General features: G+C 44.7%; 1 protein-coding gene across 1 annotated transcript in view; it reads left to right on the top strand.

The window, feature by feature from the left end:
* LOC142132160 (piwi-like protein 1) overlaps positions 1 to 13,926 on the top strand; it is a 51,250-nt gene extending 37,324 nt beyond the window's left edge. Inside the window, exons 4-6 of the mRNA XM_075194421.1 lie at positions 10,085 to 10,210; positions 12,559 to 12,714; positions 13,859 to 13,926. Of these exons, the coding sequence (XP_075050522.1) occupies positions 10,085 to 10,210; positions 12,559 to 12,714; positions 13,859 to 13,926 (350 nt within the window). The remainder of the gene's footprint in view (positions 1 to 10,084; positions 10,211 to 12,558; positions 12,715 to 13,858) is intronic.
* The last annotated feature ends 1,335 nt before the right edge of the window (positions 13,927 to 15,261 follow it).

The following is a 15,261-nucleotide window of genomic DNA, read 5'->3' as shown; positions in this document are numbered from 1 at the left end:
AAGAAGCGTCTGTCAGACTGAGTCGAACGGCTCACTGACAGTTTTTTGTGGGTTTTTTTCCAGCTCATTCTCAGTACTGACAGGCGGCTTATATAAGCCGCTCTCACACTGATCATTCTAGGTTACCGGTGCTGTCAGAAGTGGTAGAGAGCGCCGGTAATCTCTGGTGTTGGAGGCTGCCATTGCAGGACTATACCAAGTCCCCCTCCTCAGAAAAGGAGGGGGAAAACTTGGTCCTTATTTTCAGCGTCCAGAAGAAGCACTGCAGCGGCGATTACTGCTTAGAAGGAGGCAGTAGATCACCTTTACAGCCATGGTGGTATAAGAGGGAGCAAGTGCAGGACGGGGAGAGCTAGGATAATAGAGTTGGGTCATTCCACATCAGATCACCCAAAAAAACATGAAATGTCCAGCCCCCATTTCAGATTTTTTTTTTTTTTTTTTTTAAGAGAGGATGTCAAAACAACTGTCTGCCAAATATCTCGACTGTCTGACAATTGGTTGATTAAATATTTATTTTTCAATTTATTAAATAATTTACTAATCGCGGCTTCTTTATCAAGCATACCTTTTAAACACCCCCAAAAAAATGGGATCCCAAATGTCAATTGAACCTAGCGTTTTTAATTCTATTCGAAAAATGTGCGTTTTTGCCGTAGCACAAAAAATGAGGCAGATAAAAGTAATTTTGGTTCGTATTTTTGGATTAGAGAGAAAGTTACCTTTTTAGGGGTCCAAATTTTGTGGCGATTCCTTAAAAAACACCCGCGATACTTCAAATAAACTGGATAAAAAAGCTGCGATTAGTAAATTATTTAATAAATTTTAAATCTTTATAAAATGTCTGACAAGGGTAAAGCACCTCGAGCAAAGTATTATAGTTGCTTTAAGTGTAAGGTTAAATTACACATTGGACAACAGGACCCGTGGGTGCTTTGTACTACTGCGGTGGGGCAGGCACAGACTAACGCTCCACCTATAACGGAAACACCAGCGTGGGCGGCAGCCCTGACGCATGGTATTGCCACATTGGTACAACTTCTTTTTAAACCGGCAGAGATTCCAGCGGTTGCTGCGGTACTCCCTTCAACCTCTGGAGCAATAGACCCCCTTGGTTCAGGGGGAACCACGGTAATTGTCTCTGGACAGGTGGGGGATCCATCCATACTATCCTCTCAAGCCCCTCCTACTGGAGAACAGGCTTGGTCTACATCATTGGTCAGGGTTCTAGATAGGTTAAACCGTTTCTTGGAGGCAACAAGGCCTTTACCCAGAAAAAATAAGACATGCTAGTCCTCTTCTGTCCCTCTCTGATTCTGAGAGATCCTCAGAAGAAGCAGGTGAGGTTTTAGAGGACTCTGATCCTGTACAAGTTACGGACCCAGAGGAGTCTCCCAGATATCAGGGGATTGATGACCTGGTGGTAGCAGTGTGACAGGCACTGGGACTTCTAGATCAGGCGATCCGTTTTCCTCCATGTTTGGAGTTGAAAGACGTCGCAGAAGCATCCTGGAAACAACCCGATCGCAGATTTGTTATTCCAAGGTTCCTGGCTCTATACCCACTGCAGGAGGATGATCTAAACCGTTGGGAACAGGTCCCAAGGGTTGGAACGCCAGTGGTACGGTTAGCTTGCCACACCACTCTCCCTGTTCCAGGGGCAGCCTCCCTGCAGAATTCCACTGTCCGTAAGATAGAGGCTTACTTAAAGTCCATCTACATTGTAGCAGGTACTTCATTTAGACCCATGTTTTCATCAGCCTGGGTTGCCAGGGCTATGGAAACATTGGCTGACCAGTTGGCTGGAAGATTCAGACTTTATTCCCATTGCCTTTCATCTCAAGGAGGCTTCAGGCTACATATATGAAGCCGCCCAAAACGTGGATTCCATCTCCTCCTCTGTTTCCACAACAGCAGGACCCTATGGCTGAGTTCCTGGGATGCGGACACTGAATCTTAAGAATTCTTTGGAGTCTCTGCCTTATTCAGGTGGAGTGTTGTTTGGGCCTGAATTGGACAGCATAATTTCCCAGGCCACAGGAAGAAAAAAAGTACCTTCCTACCAGTCAATGTCCTAAATCCTAGGACACCCAGGTTTGGCTCATTTAGACAGCCCTTTCGGGGGGGCTCATGTGGTCAGAGCCAGACTCACAGGTCCAGATCATCTGCATCAGAGAACACTCGCACCGAGAGGCCGGCGCCCTCCACGAATCGTCCCTCTTCCAAGCTCCCGGATAAACCGGCAGCTTGACGCCTCTTCTCGCGGTGGTGGAAGTGGAGGGGGGGGGTGGTGTCTGCTTCTGTTCAGAGATCAGTGGGCAGTGTCCTCGGAGGACAGTTGGATTTGCGGGGTCATGACGAGGGGTTACATAATAGACCCATCAGGCCCAGCCCCTCGTCGGTTTTTCGCAACCAGCTTGCCCCGCGACCCACAAAGAAAGCAGACAATGCTCCTCTGTGTTGCGCCTTTTCTTTCTGCAGGAGTCATGTGGGAAGTTCCAGAACACCAAAAGAGACTGGGTTTCTACTCAAACCTTTTTTGGGTCCAGAAGGCAGATTGCTCCTTCCGCCCTATCTTGGACCTAAAACAATTGAACCTACACCTGCAGATGGTCAGGTTTCGGATGGAATTCCTCAGGTCGGTTATCAATGGACTGGAAGCAAACTAGTTCATGACGTCGATAGACATCAGACGCCTACCTCCACATTCCGATCTGGAAGGCTTATCAGGCTCTTAGTGGGACCTTCTCACTACCAGTTCAGAGCTCTCCCATTCAGCCTTGCAACAGCACCAAGGGTGTTTACAAAAATAATGGCGGTTATGGCAGCTTGTCTTCATTAGAGGTGTGCAAATAGTGCCTTACCTGGACAATCTACTAATCAAGGCTCTCTGCTCACCTGCTCGACCAGCATCTACAGCTCACCATCAGGATCCTGAAGATGCATGGGTGACTCCTAAATCTGTCCAAATCCCATTTAACCCCTTGCCAGAGAATGACTTTTCTGGGACTGATAATGGATACCAACAAACAGAAGGTATTCCCTTCAGAGGACAAATCGCGATCCTCGTGGAACTCTGCAATTTTGAGTTTTGTCCTGCCGCAGACCGTTGGTCCTCTTCTGCATGTGTTTACTAGGAAAGATGGTGTCTACTTTCGAGACTCTCCCTTGTAGTTGAATTCACTCTTGTTGTTTCCAATGGAACCTCTTAAAGTGGTCAAGATCTCATCAGAAGGTAGAGCACCAGTTGATTCGCTTGTCACCACAGGCGGGACAATATCTCAGATGGTGGATAGCCCAGGACAATTTGCTAGTAGGCAGATCGTTTGCCCCATGGTCTTGGATCTTAGTATCCACAGGCGCCAGCCTTCGGGTATGGGGGGGGGCTGTGGTCCTTCATTTGCAACTTCAGGGGCTCTGGTCCACTCAGTAGACCTCTCTCCCCATCAACATATTGGAACTTAAAGCCATGTTAAAGGCCTGACAGGGCGCCCAGTCCATCCTGCAGGGCCAACTGGTCCTTCTGCAGTCCGACAGAGCCATGGCCAGGGCCGGATTTACCAGGGGCCTCGGGTATCCAGGGGGCCCTTGAAAGTGCTCAGCGGCATTAATGATCGGGCCGCGGGCGCCCCCGGCCCGATCAATGCTGCTGAGCCTGTCACTGTAGTCCTTCCACGGCACTCCGTAATCTCCTTACTGAGGAGATCTTGTGAGAGTGAGACTATGGGGTATATTTACTAAACGGCAGGTTTGAAAAAGTGGGGATGTTGCCTATAGCAACCAATCATATTCTAGCTATCATTTATTTAGTGCATTCTACAAAATGAAAGCTAGAATCTGATTGGCTGCTATAGGCAACATCTCTACTTCTTCAAACCCGCAGTTTAGTAAATCTAGCGCTATGAGTCTCGCTCTCACAAGATCGCCTCGGTAAGGAAATTACTGAGCACCGCAGAAGGACTACAGTGACAGGAGAACAGAAAAAGATAAGTGCTTGAGCGGGTGGTATGTGGCTCACAGGGGGGCCTCACGGGGAAATAGAGGCCCCCTTTTGTTCTCAAAATGGGGATGGCCGGCCTTCAAGCCATCTATTGCTAGATGGATTACGTTGACTATTAAACAGGCATTATATTAATGTTAACCGACCTGTGTCAGATCGTATTGTTGCCCATTCTACCTGTTCCGTTGGCGCGTCTTGGGTTGCACGTAATGGGGCCTCAGCGAACCAGTTGTGCAGAGCAGCCAGTTGGTCCTCTGTCCATACCTTACAAAATTTTACCAATTCAATTTCTTTGTGTCAGCAAATGCCAGTTTTGACCGTAGTGCTCTACATGACAGGTTTTTAGAGAATGTTCCTGAAGTAGTTGAGAAGTCTGCCTTAACCAAAAAATTGTCCAAATAAGGAGTAATTTCTTCAATGTTTTGGCCATGACCTTTGTGAACACATGGGTCAGTTGCTAAAAGGAAGGGCTAAGAAGCATTGGTGGCCTTCCCAAACTGGAACATGTAGGTAACTATCTTTGACTTCCATGGTTACCAGACACGCAAACTTGTTGACTTTGGGATCAATAGCTGTTTTGAATAAAACCCTGTTCCACTGTAAACATAATCATAATGCCCTGGTTTGGAGATTGTGAACAGTCTTGCAAGGCATGTTACTATTCATCTGAGGGGAAACTGGTTGTGAATAAATATCTTGGTGAAGACCTGAGGAGATCTCTGAAATACCTTACGATACAACTTGCCCCATTATCAAGTGAAATTGAACAACTGATCTTGAGTAAAATAAAAGCAGACAGGCTCCCACAACAGTCAAGGCCTGATGGGTAGATATTATACAGACTGTTTGAAAGCTAGGTCGCCAGTTTTCTTTGCAGACCAATACTGTTTTCCTTCGAGTGATCTCCCCAAGGAGCAGAGATTTGGTGCCTAGCTTTTTCACTTGCTAGGGATACAAAAAGGAAGACCCCCGATCTTTAGGTAAATTGACTAGTAGGAAGGAATTCTTCCTCTTTTGGCTTACTTTCTCTTTCTTGCCATTGGGGGACACTGCGAGACATTGCAGTATAGTAGTGGGCTCGGGAGTCTTGTCACTTTAACTGCTAAGTCTTTAGACTCCTCCCCTGCTATGCCTCTCCTCTCCAGAGAGATCCTCAGTTTTTTTTGAAGTGACTTGGAGTTGGGTCAATGGGGTATAGGCTCCTGCCTATACCCGTTTAATTATAGGTTTTTATTTTCTTCCTTATACAGGTGTAGTGCAGGGTTCAATGGAATCCCTTCGCTCTGTGATAGCAGAGATAGAAAAAGGGGAGTTTTTGGCATCGTTGGACATCAAGGTTCCTACCTGCATGTACCGATTTGGGAGGGACACCAGATTCTCCTTCGGTTCGCAGTAGGAGAGGCGCATTTTCAGTTCAGGGCTCTCCCATTCGGCCTGGCTACCGCCCCCAGAGTCTTTACCAAGATCATGGCAGTCATGGCAAGTCTTTTGTGCCAGAAGGGTATAACAATTATCCCTTATCTAGACGACCTCTTGTTGAAGGCACCGTCTGCGATTCTTCTATCCCAACAGATTCAGATTGTTATGCAGTTTCTTCAGAGTCACGGCTGGGTGTTGAATTTACCCAAGTCATCGCTAGTGCCAGCAGAAAAAGTCTTAGCTCTGCAGAAAAGGACCAGGGCCATGCTATTGAAAAAGAGAGTCTTGGTACTCAGTTGCATGAAGCTTCTGGGGACAATGGTCTCTGTATTCGAAGCAGTTCCTTTTGCGCAGTTTCACTCCCGTCCACTTCAGGCAGAGATCTTGCGAAAGTGGTCAGGGTCTCAGAAGAAGTTAGACAAACAGATTGTTTGTCTGTCCACGCCCACAAGGCTATCTCTTGTCTAGGTGGACGTCCCAATCCAACTTGGAGAGAGGCCAATCCTTACAGACCTGGTCTTGGATTCTAGTCACAACAGACGCCAGTCTGTTGGGGTGGGGGGGGGGGAGTAACAGGAACCTTGAGGCTTCAGGGTCTCTGGTCCCCTCAGGAATCCATTCTTCCGATAAATATTCTAGAGCTCAGAGCAGTGTACAATACTCTGATAGGAGCCCAGGAATTTCTAAGAGGAAAACTTCTTCAGATTCAGTCCGACAACGCCACCACGGTAGCGTACATACATCATCAGGGGGCACTCGCAGCGCGACTGCCATGCGAGAGGCCAGACGCATATTAGCGTGGGCAGAACATCAGGTCCCCAAGATTTCAGCCATTCACATTCCGGGGGTGAGGAATTGGGAAGCAGATTTCCTCAGCAGACATACTCTTCATCCCGGGGAATGGGCTCTAAACAGTCAGGTATTCTCCCTACTGGTGGAGCGTTGGGGCCGTCCCGAAATAGACCTGATGGCGTCCAGTCTGAACCATCAGGTTCTGCGCTACGGCGCAAGAGCTCGAGACCCAGCAGCGGGAATAGTCGATGCCACGTCGGCCCCTTGGCAATACCGGATGGTGTACATTTTCCTGCCCATTTCAATGATTGCGCGGGTGCTAAAGAAGGTGAAGAGGGAGAGAGTTCCTGCTATTCTAATAGCTCCATTTTGGCCACGCAGAGCGTGGTTCTCAGATCTACTATTATTAGCAGGGGCTCCTCCATTCCGGCTTCCCATTCAGGCAGATCTTCTGGTTCAGGGTCCATTCCTTTACCAAGGTTTAGATCAGCTGACTTTGACGGCCTGGCTATTGAAACCCCAATACTTAAAGCTAAGGGTTTCTCTCAGGATGTTATAACCACCATGATTAGGGCCAGAAAGCCGCCTTCGTCTGCCATATATTACAGAGGATGGAAGGCATATATTGTGTGGTGCGAGTCTAAGGGATTTCATTCTTCCAAGATTTAAGATTTCCCACGTTCTGGATTTTCTTCAGGAAGGTGTTCAGAAAGGTTTACGTCTGGGTTCCCTCAAGGGTCAGATATCCGCCCTTTCTGTCTACTTTCAGAAAAAGATTGCTGATTAATAAGACATCAAGACATTTTTACAGGGGGCATTACATATACAACCTCTTTTTTGCCATCCTGTCGAGCCCTGGGACCTCAATCTGGTTCTTCGTGCTCTTTCTAGGCCTCCGTTTGAACCTTTAGAGTCTATTGACTTACGGTATCTTACGTGGAAGACGTTATTTTTGCTGGCTATAGCTTCAGCTCGTAGAGTGTCTGAGCTCGGGGTGCTTCGCTGTGACCCTCCCTTTCTTATTTTTCATGCTGATAGGGTGGTCCTTCGTACCAAGCCATCTTTTGTTCCTAAGGTGGTTTCCAGGTTCCACCTAAATCAGGAAATTGTTGTCCCTGCGTTCCAACCAAAGAGACTCTTGAGAAGGGTCTATGCAGTACTTGGATGTGGTACAAGCTCTACAGAGTTATGTAGACCGTACATCTCAGGTCAGAAAGATCAGAGATCTTTCTATTTTATACGACGCCAATTAAAGAGGCTGGCCTGCTTCAAAGCAGTCAATTGCCCGGTGGATCACGTCCACGATTCGTGAGGCTTACATTTCAGCTTCTTTAGCCATTCCGCAGAACTTAAGGGCACATTCTACTAGGGCAGTGGGTGCCTCCTGGGCGGCTAGACACAGGGCGTCGGCGGAACAGTTGTGTAGAGCGGCGACTTGGTCTTCCGTCCACACATTCACTAAATTTTATAGTTTTCAAGGCTTTGCATCGGCTGATGCAAGCTTTGGTTGCAGGATTATGCGTGCAGCTGGCCCAGAGCATTCCCACCCTTGAGGAAGCTTTGGTATATCCCCAATGTCTCGCAGTGTCCCCCAATGGCAGGAAAGAGAAAATAAGATTTTTACTCACCGTAAAATCCATTTCTCTGACTCCATTGGGGGACACTGCGCACCCTCCCTTGCTCTGTATGTGTGTGAAAACTTTGGTTATGGTTCTTTATAATTTAAATTAATAATCCAGGTTATATTACCTCCTTTACGTTCACTCTTGGTTATTCAAAACTGAGGATCTCTCTGGAGAGGAGGGGCATAGCAGGGGAGCAGTCTAAAGACTTGGCAGCTAAAGTGACAAGACTCCTGAGCCCCCTACTATACCCCAATGTCTCGCAGTGTCCCCCAATGGAGTCAGAGAAATGGATTTTACAGTGAGTAAAAATCTTATTATCTTTGCCTTTATTTTTAGTCATTTTCCATTTGGGCTGGAATTGGACTAGATCTTCTAGAACTCTGTCTCACAAGCTTTAAGACAAGAGGGTATGGCAATTCAAGATCACTAAAGCTGACATTCTGACTCCAATTAGCCTAGCAGCCAAAGGACCTGACTCCAAGTCAGGCCCTTCTTCGGATGGAACGAGGACCAATTTTTGACACTTGCATGAAGTCAGTGGTGAGGATTTCTTTAGAACTCTGGTGATTAGGGCACTCACTAGATTCTGCACTGACTAGGCATGGTATTGTTGTTCACACTGGTTTGTCTTGGGGGGGCATCATTGCTGTACCCAATGACCTCTGTCCAAGCACACTTGGATGCATGGGTCAGATGCTGCAGGTTTAGCTAAATAGGTGGAAGAATGGTTATAGTCACTCACCGCCTGAGCACTCTTGACAAGCTTTGTGAACATTGCAATGGACTGAGCGAGGGTTTTAGCCCAAGCTGCTTCAACAAAATCAGATTTGGATCCTGTGGGCATGTGTTTTAGCTGGCCTCGCAGTTTGTGCATAAGGCATCTATGCCTCTCGTCTGCTGGCCAATTCAGTTTGACCTGTCAGACAAGTGGAAAAAGTCCCCTAGTTTTAGATCTGGAAGTATTCAGTTTTTCAGACATAACAGAAGTAGAAAAAAGGAAGCCTAAAAGGCAGAGTAAATAGTATAGAGAAAGTGAACCTGTATAAAAGACAAAGAAAAATCTATTTGACAAATTACACACCAGAAGCCCTTAAGCAACCGATTGCAGCTGAAGAAAAACCACCCAGCAATTGTGGGTTTGCACTAGTGGAAGGTGCAGGAGCTGCTGCTGGTTCTGTTCTGTCTCTCCTGACTGGGCTACAGATTTCACACTAAAGGTCTTACCAGGAAACTGCACAACCCCCTTCCCCTCCAAAAGTCTGTTTTGTCTCCTTCAGCCCTAAATCCCCCTTTCCCACTCCTCACCTAGTACGGGGACTAGTACTGCTTCTTTTGCGAGAGTTTCGTGGTAGCAAAGTATTCCTGGTCACTTCCTGTGTTGGTAGTGTCGAGACCACCACATGGGATCGACCCCAAGGCGGGAAGAGGAGACACAAGAAACAGTGCTTCCTCAGCCTGTTCCTTCTTTGCAAACGGCCAGGCTGTCTGCTCCACTTTACTGCAAAACCAGCGCACTGGGAAATTCAAGTGATGATCGGGGGAAAAATTAATATGTTTAAGAAAAACAGGCCATCCTAGCAACAAGGCACCTGTCCTGTAAATAAAACAAAACCATAAAGTTCCTGAAGACTGTGGGTTATAAAGAAGGGAGGAGCAGAAGCTGAGAATATTTTACAATGCCAGAGTCCATGAGCGTAAAAAGAATGTACATTTAAACTTTAAAACCCCAAAGCAGGTCTGAGGCGAGTCCTATTCCTGTAGGCACTGGAATTTTTTATCATGCAGTGTGGAGGTATAGAAAGAGGAGGAGGGTTTTTTTTTTTTTTGAAAGTACCAAAACTCCTCTCTTATCCCTGAGGTCCAGTGCCCACCATAAGATGAAAGAGAAAATAAAGATTTTAAATTTCATCTTCAAAATTGTGTGGAAATTAATACTGAAGTCCCTTTTTAACGTTTCCTTAGCTCAGTGATCTTGATGGTGATTACTTTACTTGCTCTTTGTGGGATGGGCCAACTGATATGTGAGGGTTTTCCGGACTGCTCCGTGAGGAAGGACATTATTAGACTGCAAACTAATAAAGGGATTTTTTTTTTCTTACATGGATTAAACCTCTTCACTGGTTTTCTTAATGTATGTCTATTAGCATAAAGCAGCCAATAAAGCCACCATTTCTATATGTAGTCCATAAGTTTCTCAACCCCTGCAACATTAACTTATGTTGATTGAAGAGTTGCTTTTATAATTCAGTTCTTCAGATCTCAGCTGGATTTCAAGAGATTTCGCTTGGGGAGCGGGGAGGTCGTAGGCGGGATTTCCACGACTTTGGTGTAAACACCCGACAAACAATAGAACATGTCAAAGTGTCCAAAACTGGTAAGTACAGTGTTGCCTATAATCTCTTGATTTACTCTAGTTATGAATAAAGTTTTATGTATAAGATAGATATGCTGGTGTTTGTTTTTTTTGTTTACTGATGTGATAAATGTAACATTTTATGCACTGTATGTATTCTTATAATCACTGTTTACCTTACAGAAATATATAGAGGTGTCCTTGTATAATTGTTATAAATCTGTCCAAAGAATTTATCAGAGCTGCTGTTGATTTTATGGATGAAACCTCTTCAATCATTTTCAGGATTAGCTAATAGCTAACACTGTTAGCAGAGTAGTGTAGCTTGGAGACACAACATAGGTTAAACCATTTAGTCTGCTGCTTTTAATTTAGAAGACCTAACATACATAGCTGCTTAATCAAAGTGTGTGCTTTACCCTGCATGATTACTACGTAATGCATGCAGTTAGACATTACTGTAATAATGTTTGTAGCACTGTAAATCTCGTTTAGTTTTTCAAATGTTCTACAGCAGTGGTGGGCATCAGGCAACCTGCTGAGCCATCACTTGCAGCCCCAGCCCTCTGCTTGTATAGAATAAGCCAGATCGGGAGCAGAGAATAAGACTGGGTGTAGCTGGCTTTCTCATCGTGTGACCACCTCTGCACACTGTGTGACATCTGGGAGAGTTCGGAGTACATGTGGGGGCATTTTGGGATGAGTGATCTGGGTGTTTCAATCTTTGTTTTTGAGGGGGGGGGGTTTGTTAAAGTGTGGACCAGTTGGAGACAGTATATGTGGCCCTTGAAGGAAGTATATTGGGTTGCTCATCACTGGTCTAGAGCCACACGAGGCTAACCTGGATTTGAACCCAGATCCACATTTAACAGTTTTGTGGTGTCTTGTAAAGATATAAATTGCTACACTAGATCAGTATATAATGGTGTGACAGGATAGACCACCTATGCCACCCTGTCTGTTAATGCTGGGAACCGGCTGGGCTCACTTTGAAACCATTCACTTTATCCCAGTTGTGCCCTCTAACCGCAGTAGGAGGGGCTTAAGTAATGCCACCACTGGACATTATGGCATCCAGAACCGCGTTCCTTCTGGGTAACTGTCGCTGCTAGTTTACCCCCTAGCTGATGCACCTGGGCTGTTACCCCTGACCTCTTTCTATAGATCAGGGTTGCTGTGGATTGGATTCAACCTTGCCTATTACACTGGCCAGAGCTGCTGAGAAGCGGGCAGAGCGGTGGTACTGAATGCTGGGTTCAAACCTCGGAACAGCCAGAAACGGATTAGAATCAGGTCTAATCTGTAGGTCCTAGGAAATTATAGCAGGGAAGAAGTTGTCAAGCAAGTCTTGAAGCAAGTGGTTTATTTAGCTCAGGTGTCCTGACAAGGACAGTTCACACTGGTTGAAGGTACCAGTGATCAGAAAGTCAGATGAAACAATGATACATTTCAGTACAAACCAGAGCTCTTTATACAGTTTTGGACACAGCCTAGTAGTGGGTAAGCCAGCACCCTGAACTCTTTGCTGGCCCCAAGAAGCCTGAGTTAATTTTCAGTATCAGGATGCAATATGTTTCCCCAAACATGGATTTAAATGCAATTTATACTTAACAAAATTTATACTTATCTGTGATATTCTACATCACGTGCAGTTCACAATGTTCAGACAAGTTTTAACCCTCTGGACAAAAGGCCACTCGGGAACACCAGTAAAACTCCTGTGCTGCATTTAGACTAAAAAGTACATGTTGGTTACGAACATGAATAGACTTCGTCTTAATGAGGATTTCCTCTCAATGCTGCACAACAGACTTCTCAAACAAATGCTTAGTGCAGTGTTGGCTAACCTGTGACACTCCAGGTGTTGTGAAACTACAAGTCCCAGCATACCCTTCCAGCAATAAGCTGCTATATATTGGCTAAGCATGCTTTGACTTGTAGTTTCACAGCACCTGGAGAGTCACAGGTTAGCCAACACTGTCTTAGTGCATCAGACATACCTCCGAAAGGAATGCATTTCCTATATAAAATGCGATAGAACAAGTCCAGTACATCTGTAAATATATAAATAAGCACCCTGCACTATTTCTGATAAATAAATTCATACAATAAGTTTTATAAGTGATCCAGCCACAAATGGTGTTCCTTTTTATGAACTTTGGATAATGGCATACCTATGAGAGATGATGATTAGTCAATTCTTCCTTCTTGGGTGGGGGACAGTTAGAAAATGTTTATTCCTTTTTCTGGGTACAATTTTCCATTGAAAAATCTCTGGGGAAAAGGAGGACTCATGAGCTGTGCATTTACTGGGCAGGATGAAAGTGATCACTGATTCATTTTTCATTGTTAAATGATTTTAATGACAGGAGCTTCTGGGAACTCAATTCAGCTAGTCACCAACCACATTAAACTGGTGTCCCGGCCACAGTGGGTCTTGTACCAGTACCACATTGACTATAATCCTCCAATGGATTCCAGACGTTTGAGGACGGCTTTATTATACCAGCATGAAGAAACCATTGGTAAAGCACATGCTTTTGATGGCACCATATTATTTTTACCAAAAAGACTAAATAAGGTAAGGTACCAAGATAACGGAGATAGAAATGTGTCTTAAAGGTTGTCTGAACTGAATTGGTCCTTGATATTTTTATATTTCTTTTTTTTTTTTTTAAAGTAATTTTTATTAGGGTTTTTTTTCAAAACAAAACAATGAGTTTGAAACATACCAAGAGAATGTATAAACATACTGTATACATATGAAACTCAAATGATTACGCACAATAGTAAGAAAGATAAATTATCTAAAATCCGGTATGTTATTCATGGAAAAGAAAAATGTTGTTTGTTTTTATTTTTCAGGGGGAGGGGGGAGACGAACAATGGGGGAAGGAAAGGTTTTGGGGATGGGGAGGGGAACAGGAAAATATTCTACTCATTGTTTTATGCATCAGAATATAGGAAAGAGGAGCGTTAACCCGTGTGGTTACACGGAGATCAAATTAGTTTAGGATTTTCTAAAACTTATAACCGTAGTGATCCTTCTTAAACCTGACAAGGGTACATATCAAAACAACAGAGACTTGTCAAACGGTTGTCAAGGGAGGCTCAGCATCATAGTAACTCGTCCAGGAAGACCATGTGTTTTTGAAATTCACTGGTTTGTCTTTGAGAAGAGCTGTGATGCTTTCCATCCTATAGGTTGACCAAACTGTATTGATAGTGGCTGAGAGCGAGGGGGGAGAGGTGTTTTTCCATAGAGCGGCAATTAAACATTTAGAGGCATTCAATATATGATTGATAAGTTTTTGTGTGGAGTGACTAGTGCCCGGGAGCCGTCTAGGAAGAAGCGAGTATAGGGGGGACTCGGGCATTTTAACCAATGTAATATCCTTGATGAGATTATGAATTTGTTGCCAATAAGGTCGTAGTTTAGGGCAACACCACCAAACGTGCAACAGGGTACCTCGTAGACCGCACCCTCTCCAACATCTGTCGCTAGTAGTCGGAAAGATAGAGTGGAGACGAGAGGGGACCAAATACCATCTGTAGAAAATTTTGTAAGAGTTTTCCTTTATCCTAACTGATATAGATGACTTGGCTATATTAGCTCTTACCTTTGACCATTCTTTAGGAGTCAGTGTCTCCCCGGTGTCCCTCTCCCAGGCAAGCTCATGAGGGTCTTTTTCGGGCTGGCCAAAGTTGTTAATCAATTGATACAAAGTGGAAATTAAGCCTTTAGTAGTGGGGGAACAGCGACATAAAGATTCTAAAGTAGAACATCGAACCGAGGGGGGAGGCGCGTTTAAGGATCGATAGAGGTGCCTAAGTTGAAGATATTGATAAAAGATTTTTTGGGGCAAATGTAATCTTCTCTGTAAGTCTGAGAATGTAGGAAAAACCCCAGCCGGGACCAGATCCCTAATGAAGAGCAAATTATGTGCGGACCAGTAATGAAACATTTTATGATCTAACCCTGGCTCAAAGTTTTTATTATTCCAAAGTGGGACAAGGAGTGGGTAATTAGATCGCAACTTGTAAAATCTGGTCACTTGATCCCATAATGAGACAGAAAAACGAGCAGTTGGAAGCTGGGCTAAACGTCTAGTCCTATGCTGGGATGGTATCCAGAGTAAGGAATATGGAGAATATAATTGCAATATGTCTGCCTCAATCTGTGTCCACACTCTATACTGTGGGGGTGAGTGCCATAAGATACATTGTGACATATGCGTGGCTCTATAATACTTTATTATGTTTGGGAGGCCCAGTCCTCCAGAGGTTTGATGTTTAGTGAGTATTCGCATACGCACTCTAGGCTTACGCCCTGCCCATACAAATTTAGATACCATTTGCTGAAGGTGCTGGAGAACATGTAAGGGAACCTGAATTGGGAGCGTTTGCCACAGATAGAGTAACCTGGGCAACACATTCATTTTGATTGAAGCCATCCTGCCAATCCAGGAAATATGAAATTTATTCCATTGAGTTAGGTCACCCCTAATTGCATTAATTAGTCTAGGGAAATTGGCCGCGTATAGGGAGGAGTAATTCTTGGTTAGGTATATTCCCAGATATTTGATCTTATTGTGCTGCCATCGAAAATTATAAGTGGTTTTAAGTGGCTGGGTGATATGTTGAGGAATATTAAGATCTAAAATTTCAGACTTGTCCGCATTAATTTTGTAGTTCGATAGGGAACTATAGAGCGATATTTCTTCAAAAAGGTTAGGCAATGAAGTGTGTGGGTTAGTTAATGTGAGTATGACATCATCAGCATACAGGGCTATCTTATTATCTCTAGAACTCGTGGGAATACCCTTGATTTCCGTATTGCTTCTAATTCTAGCTGCTAAGGGTTCCATAATAAGGGCAAAGAGTAAGGGTGATAGGGGGCAGCCCTGTCGAGTGCCATTACTTATTTTAAAGGGTGTGGATGCGAGACCGTTCGCTAAAACTGAAGCCGTTGGATTATGATACAGCGCCGAGATCCCCTTACAAAAGGAACCTTGGATCCCCATGCTTCCTAAAGTCTGCTGAATAAATGGCCAAGCCACTCTATCAAACGC

This window comes from Mixophyes fleayi, unplaced genomic scaffold (assembly GCF_038048845.1).
Source record: "Mixophyes fleayi isolate aMixFle1 unplaced genomic scaffold, aMixFle1.hap1 Scaffold_356, whole genome shotgun sequence".
Classification (NCBI taxonomy): Eukaryota; Metazoa; Chordata; class Amphibia; order Anura; family Limnodynastidae; genus Mixophyes; species Mixophyes fleayi.
This window is presented reverse-complemented; position numbering and strand designations above follow the sequence as displayed.